Source organism: Anneissia japonica, unplaced genomic scaffold (assembly GCF_011630105.1).
Source record: "Anneissia japonica isolate Jap-2015-1 unplaced genomic scaffold, ASM1163010v1 scaffold287847_len925385_cov155, whole genome shotgun sequence".
Lineage (NCBI taxonomy): Eukaryota > Metazoa > Echinodermata > Crinoidea > Comatulida > Comatulidae > Anneissia > Anneissia japonica.
In genome coordinates, this window is record NW_022731638.1 from 200,819 (window position 1) to 209,381 (window position 8,563).

The 8,563-nt window shown below is 36.6% G+C and overlaps 1 protein-coding gene across 1 annotated transcript in view; it reads left to right on the plus strand.

The window, feature by feature from the left end:
- Positions 1 to 2,842, plus strand: part of LOC117115490 (25S rRNA (cytosine-C(5))-methyltransferase nop2-like) — a 20,831-nt gene extending 17,989 nt beyond the window's left edge. Inside the window, exons 15-16 of the mRNA XM_033259334.1 lie at positions 61 to 185; positions 856 to 2,842. Coding sequence (XP_033115225.1) covers positions 61 to 185; positions 856 to 1,523 — 793 coding nt within the window. The 3' untranslated portion in view covers positions 1,524 to 2,842. The remainder of the gene's footprint in view (positions 1 to 60; positions 186 to 855) is intronic.
- Positions 2,843 to 8,563: the final 5,721 nt, after the last annotated feature.

Here is an 8,563-nt window from a genome sequence, read left to right on the forward strand (position 1 = left end):
CTCTTGTCTACATGATCTGGTTTAAGCCAACCACGCAGAATATATTTTATATTTTTTCAGGTTTCGTGAAAGAAAGTTCCATCCGACAATGAACCTAACCAAGCGATTCTATCCCCACACTCATAATATGGATGGTTTCTTTGTCGCAAAACTAAAGAAATTTTCCAACAAGATACCAAATACAGGTAGGACTATATTTGATCCAAGGTACAAGCCTTGCAAAATAAACTGAGCAAATTTTGTATCACAAATTATACAAGATAAAATAATGTGGCCTACACTACTACTAGGCTAAAGTCTTAAAAAATTGTTGGCATCTCTAAATAATACTCTTAGCTTATTTTTGTAGTGCAGTATATAGGCTGTAAAGGGTTTTGGGTGTTAGGTAGGCCTTGATGTCTGTATATACAAGGTCAGCTTATAAACCACTATGGTACAGCTATTTCATTGAACTTCGAAGTGAAGGAACCTTGGTCTCCATTGCTCTCTGCATGGCTGTTTTTTTTAAATTTTTTTTTTAAATCAAATACTTAAAGCTTTATATTATAGATAATTAGAACTATTTTAGTAATTAAAATTGTATTGTAGGCAATATAATAATGTCCTTTATATCCAAATTAATTATTAAATGCATTAATTGACTGGTTCTTTTTAACCTTTTTACATTATATTTTATGAAAATAAGGAGTAATTTTCATGGCATTACTGTACATTACAATCTAAATCTAAATTATGAAACCCAACTTCATTAATTAATCATTATGAGGGTACAGTATTTATTTACTGAATATTAAATGACATATTATACTTAATTTTTAAAGCAATAGTGTCTTAAATGTTTTAATTTTTTTGTAGATGTGTCTACAGCTGTAGAGGCTAGTGAAGAAAAGGAAAAAGTTAATAAAGAAATCAAGTTGTCCAACTCAGAAAAACGATCCCCTGCAAGAAAAAGTAAATCTTCTAAAATAGGAACGCCTTCACCATCATTAAACCCTAATAATGATGATAAGAAACCTTCAGTTGGAAAGAAAACAAAAAGGGCAGCAGATAAATCAAAAGATGTACCTCCACCCAAGAAAATTAATAGGAAGTCTGATGGCAAGATAGATGAGAACATTATAAGTAACACAAATACTTTATCAAATGGTAAAAAGACACCTATTAAATCTAAGATTGTCTCCAAAGTTATGGTTAATGGCGGTTCAAATAAGAAGAAAACAGAAAATAGATTGACAACACCAACCCATGTAAACACAACTAAATTGATAATTTCTAGTGAAAAGGTACAAAAGGTTTCCAGTAAAAAGAAAAGTTTGAAAGCATCTGTTGAAGCGTCATCAGTAAAATCTAACCATACTGAAATGGAAACACCATTGGTATCTACTAAAGCAGATACCACTGTAAAAACACCACAAAGGTCAAAGACACCATCGGGCACAATGAGTGAGAAAAAAAAGCTGAAAGTTCAGCTCAAACGCATTTTGGAAAACAGAAGGAAATCAAAGGGTAATGGAATAGAATGATAGACAAGGACGTGAAATTTGAAATATAATGTGTATTTTAATATGAACATGGAGGCATCATTACAACCTTTTCATTGTTATTTTTTTTTTTTTTTGGGGAGGTGGGGTGGTGGTTGGATGTTCAGTTCTTTGGTGGAAGCGATTCTCCATAAACTGCTAGCAAGTCTGATTATGAGACTTCAAGAAAGGAGTTTAGTTGAGCATTCTTAACTATCAATCTACAGCTCAACATTTTTATTTTTAAAGCCAACAAAAAATGTGAGGTTGCACCACGAAATGAGATGCATCCTTGGTGAAATAATATTGAGATATTCACCAAAATATTTAATGTTTGATGATTTCGAATAAAAATAGAATTTTATTTCTGTCCAATTAGCACACCCGTCACCATGAAAAAGTAGAAATTGCTGGAATCTTTATTTTTATTACGCTCTCCGCTGCCTTGAAATATCCGAAGATAAGATATGTACTGTATATTTCTTCCTAATTATAGAAGGTTCAAGCATTTAACCATACTGTTTTACATTCACCAATAAAATTTTATTTTTATTTTCTCCTTTGTCTGGATGTTTTTGGCAAAACTATTTGCTAAATAAGAAAACAAAATTTTATTTTTATTCCGCCCTTCTCCCGTAATCTTTAAAGAAATAATTGGGGGGGTCCATCGTAGTGCTGTTCTCGGTAGCGAGGAAGGTGGCATGCGACAGACATGTCGTAACTCCAATGACGCATCTGGATTTCCTCTTGTACGGGCACTGTTTCTGTTTTGCTCCGGAGTTGTTCATTTGAAATGGTATTCGGCCAGTAGATTCTGATGATGCGCCGCAGGCATTTGATTTCGCCCTATGATACCTTTGTACCTTTTCACTAGAAAAATTCACTTTTTAAGTGAATTTTCTTTCTAAACAGCGTTTCGGCTCATATTCTGTAATTCTAGTCCTATTATTTGTACAGGTTAGTTAATTAAAGTTTATAATGTGATCTGCCCAAATATAATATAAACTCAATTCTTGATTTTCTGACCATGAAACTCATTTTGTAGTGAGACCTCACAAATGTGTTTTCCAAGCACAGCCATCTGGGAATCAGGGCTGATTTTTCAGCCTTTATTTATTTATTTACTTATAATAAATATTATTAAATTACAATAATTATGAATGTTTTAAGATTCTCAAGTTAATGTTAAATTTATATATTTTCTGGCTTTGTTAACAACCTTTAGGAGGAATGTGGATCATAATGTTTTAAAAAAATGAGCTTTTTATGGATATTAACTATCCTTTTACTTCAATAAATACTTTATTTAATAGTACAGTTTATGCTTTGCTTCATTTTTCTGTATGGAAGACCTATTAATATTAATTTGTTGCTTTTCCCTTGTACGAATAACAAAATAATTAAACTCTTGGTACTTGAAATATAACCAGTTTGTTAGTTTCCATCATAAAATCAACCAGTGCTTTTATCTCAAAAACCATATTCTTACACTACACATGGTCAGGAGAGATTCCCCTCTCTGGAGCTACAACTGCACATGGTGAACCAAAAGTTTAGTACCTTGCAGAAAAAAAAACATCTTCATTCATCAACTTCTTTTCTAGCTCTCAATTTGGTTTCTGTCAATGATGTTGCACTTTACGAATATAACTACCCTACATTACTATTAAAACTGTAAGTAGATCTATTAGTGCATTTAGTGCTAGGTTATGCAATGCTTATCTTACTTCAAACAAACTTGCATTCGGCGTATCGTCCACTTCATAGTACATCATTACTACTCAAGGTGTATACTGACATTGCTGTCTCGACTCGGGGGTGGCGCCAGGACCTGCCCGACGGAGGGGCTAAAGGCCCAGACGGGGGGAGGGGCTAGTGGAGCGAATCGAGTCTCACTTGGCTGGTGGGGGTCCAGGGGGCGAATCCCCCTGGAAGCGAATCCCCCTGGAAGCCACGGATATTTGATGAATTATGGCGAATTTTTATTACTTAAGGCATCGAGTTACTATAATATGACTTTATATAGGCTATGCTTTCTAATGTTGACATCAGCTTCAAAAACCAAAACATTTTGAATAAAGCAAGAAACAAAGAGTATGCAATGAAACCATCTACTTTATTTTCAAATCCTCATTCTTGAAAGTGAAATTCTATATTTTGGAAATTTTGAATGAAATCTGTCAACCACGTTGTCATGGTCGAGGTTGCTTCACCTATCACGATGTATTCCAACCATCATGAGGCTATCTAAATGAGCATTTGTCATAACAGAACGCAAATTATTTTTAATTAGTCTCATTGAATTATTATTATTATTATTATTGTTATTATTATTATTGGTATTGTGGTTGTTGTGATGAAAAGTTAACACAAACGATATGGTGTCTAAACGAATATTACATGTAAATATTTTTTTTTATTTGTTTGTTCCCCGACAAAATTTATCGTCTTCCCCGACGGGGTGGGGGGCTATGCTTCCCCGACGGGGGGAGGGGGGCTATAGCCCCCAGCCCCCCTCTGGCGCCACCCCTGTCTCGACTGATAAACATCGAGGTGTCTTGTTAGTCTTGTTCGATTTGTCATTGTTCGATTTGTCTTGTTCTATTAATCGTCTGAATATTTCTTTTGCATTTTCATGATATGCCTTAAAGTGGTTTGATTCCTATCTCACCAACCGGAGTTGTTGTGTCTGTGTCGATGATAATTACTCGGATCCACACTTATTAACGTTTGGGGTTCCACAAGGCTGGGTGTGGGTCCTGCTCTATTTAGCCTATACATCAGTCCGCTTGGAGACATCATCATTCATCATTTTATTAAATATCATTTTTATGCTGATGATCTGCAACTGTATCTGGATTTTGATCCTTCTCATCCTTCTTTTGTTGATCTGGCTTTGGATAGGCTTAGGTTATGTATCAAAGATATTAAGATTTGGATGGCTAAGAATAAGCTTAAACTTAATAATAACAAAACTGAATTCATTGTTTGTGCTTCCAAGAGGCACTTAGAGCTTGATCACGTTAGACAGGCTTCCCTGGCACTTGGAGAACTTAACATTCTACCCACTAACTCGGTCCGTAATCTTGGTGTCACATTAGATTCCACTCTGTCACTGTCTAATCAAGTTCAGTCAATTTTTAAATCGACCAAGTACCATATACGTAACTTATGGAGGATTCGCAAATTTATCGACTATGACACCTGTCATGCAGCAGTTCATGCACTTGTTTTATCTAGAATTGATTACTGCAATTCATTGTACTCTGAGTTGACTGTAACATTCTCTACAATTACAGAAGTTGCAGAATTCTGCTGCACGTCTAATTTTTAACATCCGATCCTCTCATACTCGCACATCACATCTTCTCCGTGAACTTCACTGGCTGCTATTTAGGGAAAGGGTTTATTTCAAATTAATGGTCCTTGCTTTCCAGTCACTGTCTGACCTATGCCCACAATATATCTCTGACTTTTTACTTGTACGTAAAAAAGCAAATTCGTACCAGATCAGCTTTGAATGTTAATTTCCATCAACATACCTTTAACCAGCGTACTGGTAACAAATCTTTTCCGTATGAGGCGCCACTCATCTGGAATAACCTTCCAGTGCACATTCGATCTTCACCATCTGTGGCTGTCTTTAGGCCTAAGACTCACCTCTTTAACTAATTACTGTATCCCATTTTTATTCTTATTTCATTTATTGTTGCATTATTTATTTATGATTCCAAACTTTGCCACTGCTTCTTTTGATTTGTTTACTTGTTCTGTGCTTGTGGGTTGTGAGGTGCCTGAATATGTGGGGTGCAGCGCTTCGTATCTGCAAAGAAAGGCGCTTAACAAATGTTTTGATTGGATTATCATTATTATTATTATTATTATTATTATTATTATTATTATTATTATTATTATTATTATTATTGTTATTATTATTATTATTATTATTTGTTTTTTAAGCATCAGAACCAGCAAAATATGTGTTACAGATACACAGGTTATGGGTTGCACAAATTTAAAGAAGGCGTTGGCCATTTTTATTCATGTTTCCGACACCGTGCATTCCTACAACACCACCCCAAGAGTTAAAATCACGGCCGATGATCTAAGATGATCTTTTCGCTGGTATGAATTTTTAAAATTGTAGAACTTAAGTGCTGGTAAAAAGAGTCCTTTTTCTTTCTTTATTATCTCCAAGTGTGGGTGCATATGCTGATATGATGGTAATTTATCCACTTTTAAGGAGAAAGCGAGTTGACATAAGGCGAGGTGAGAGATAGCCAGATGCTGGTCCATAGTTCACAGCAGTGTATTTCTTAAAGCAATACCACAGCCATGCATGGGTTTGTAGGGTTCTGGATAACCACTCCAAAGAAATGTGTAATTACATTCTTGTATTGATCCAGAACTACACAGCCACATCTCATTTAATGTTGCAATGCCGATGTTAAGTCTGGTTAACTCGCGATCAATAATAGCCGACTTCTTTGGTGTTGAAGACTTGTTTTGATACTGAGGGAACGCACATTCTAACAAGCGACGGTAACGTTAACCGAATTAGAAACTGGGACAGTCGCATGATGACGACCCGGTTGCACCTGTCCACAAACATGCAAACCTTTCCGGGTAACTGTAGATCCAGAACTCCTGGACTCTCGATTCACCATATCTGATTGATTTCTTGAACTTCTCATAGTGGTTAAGTGTTGACGTCAATAACACCTAAGCAGATCACAGATTTAGTGATGATTTCATAGACAGTTGCGTGCCCAGTACAGCTTGTTATCTCTGGACCTCCAAACATCAGTTCCGACGGAACACCGGGGGTGTGACGGCCGCGATGAGTGAAAGTAGCTCCGAAGACTTGGGCCCACTGCTGCTGCCCAGTGATGATGGTTCAGCTCCATATACTGGAAATGTAGTTTGACATCATACCCAGGATGTACCTGCTCACCATACCCTTGATGGCCTTGCCCTTAGACATGTCTGTCATGGGTGGCCCTGCCAGAAGCATATGCTTCCGCCAGCATAGCTCCAGGGACAAGGACAGTGAAGCAGGCGGATTTTTTTTTTTTTTTTTGTTTTTGGTTATAGATGACAAGAAACTATTGATTCAGTTACTTCAGAACCTATAACCAACAAACTCTAGACTGTAGGTAATCAGAGGAAACTATTGATTTAATTACCTACACAAGACCTAAAGTCAAAGACAACATGGATGCACCCTCGTTCTCGTAAATGGCACCAGCTAGACCATGTGATCGTGAGAAAGAAACAGCTTAGAGAGATTATCCACTGCCACAGTCTTCACTCAGCTGACTGTAACACAGATCATGCACTGGTGCGCTGCAGAATAACAATTACATCTAAAAGGTCATAAGGCAAAACCTAAACCGTTACCTTCCATTGATGTCACTAACACCAAGGCCATTCTACGAGTCGAAAAGTACCAGCAACTACTTGTTAGTCAGTTCAACAAGACTCCTAAACCAACTTCACCAGAAGGTGCGATTAAAGTGTTCCACTCAAAGGTTATGAAGCGTGCGATCTCCGCATTTGGTCGCCGCCAACGACAACAACCAGATTGGTTCAAAAAAGTGTAGATATACTTATACCAGCCCTCGAAGCAAAACGAAATGCCAGAAACAAGGTACGTATGACGAATACACTTTCAGCTAGAGCACTTTTTCGAACAGCAAGAAAAGAAGTTCAACGCCGCCTCACTCGGAAAGCGCTACATCGTTATTGGTCAAGGCTTAGTGGCCGTATCCAGTCATGTGCTGACACTGGTGACCTCCAAGGATTATATATTGGAATAGGGGAAGCCATTGGTCCATCTCCTAAGAAAACAGCACCTCTATTGTCAGCAGAAGGCATAGTTATTACTGACCCCAACCAACATTCAGAAAGGTGGATGGAACACTATAGTTCGATTTATTCTTACGACTTCATTGTGTCAGCAGAAGCGATTGAATCGTTGCCATTAATTTAAAAATTGTCGGATCTGGATAGGAACATTACCATTGCAGAAGTCAGAAAGGCAATTTGCTCCTTGAAAAACAACAAATCTTCGGGCACCGATGGATTACCTCATGAAGTTTTCAAGTTGGGTGGCAATGTGCTAGTAGAAAAGCTTCACAATGTTATTACTCTGTGTTGGAAAAATCGATGCATTCCAAGTGTGCTTAAAGATGCAAACATCATCATGCAAGGCAGTCATCAGGAATGCAATAATTACAGAGGAATTTCGCTGTTAAGCATTGCTGAAAAGGTATTTGCGAAGGTGCTCCTTCCTCGACTACAGATTCTCGCTAACCGTGTCCAACCGGAAAGCCAGTGTGTTTTTCGCTCCTCATGTTCAACTACAGATATGGTATTTTCACTTAAGCAGTTACAAGAGAAATGTATAGAACAACAACGACCCCTATACGTAGTCTTCGTCGATCTAACAAAGGCCTTCGACAGTGAAAGTCGCTTTGGACTTATTGCCATACTACGTAGGTTTGGTTGCCCCGAAAATCTTCTTGCTCTTCTAAATGCCTTTCACTAAGATATGAGGGTAACGATACAACATAATGGTCGTGAAACTGACAAAATTCATGTTAATACTGGTGTTAAGCAAGGTTGTGCTCTTGCACCAACCCTTTTTGCATCTTCCTTGCAGCCTTACTAATGGGAGCAGCCTTACTAATGGGAGCCTTCCGTGAACCTTCTGGAGTATATCTGCATACACGTAGTACAGGTAAACTCTTATATATAAACTTTATTTCATCTCACAAAAAAGTACAAATAAACTTGTTAGATTAAAATAATCGTTCTTCCACAAAATCGAGAAAAATTACATATAAAACATTTAAAATATCAAAGCATTAAAAAATTCAAAACAGTAAAATACATTACATTAGGTTGAAAATCATTTACTAATAAATTATTTATTGCTATTAAATTATAATTATTATAATTATATTATTATTGTAATTGTAATAATTGTATTTAATTTTGTTATTATTGTTATTATTATTATTAAATTCTCAGTTTATTAT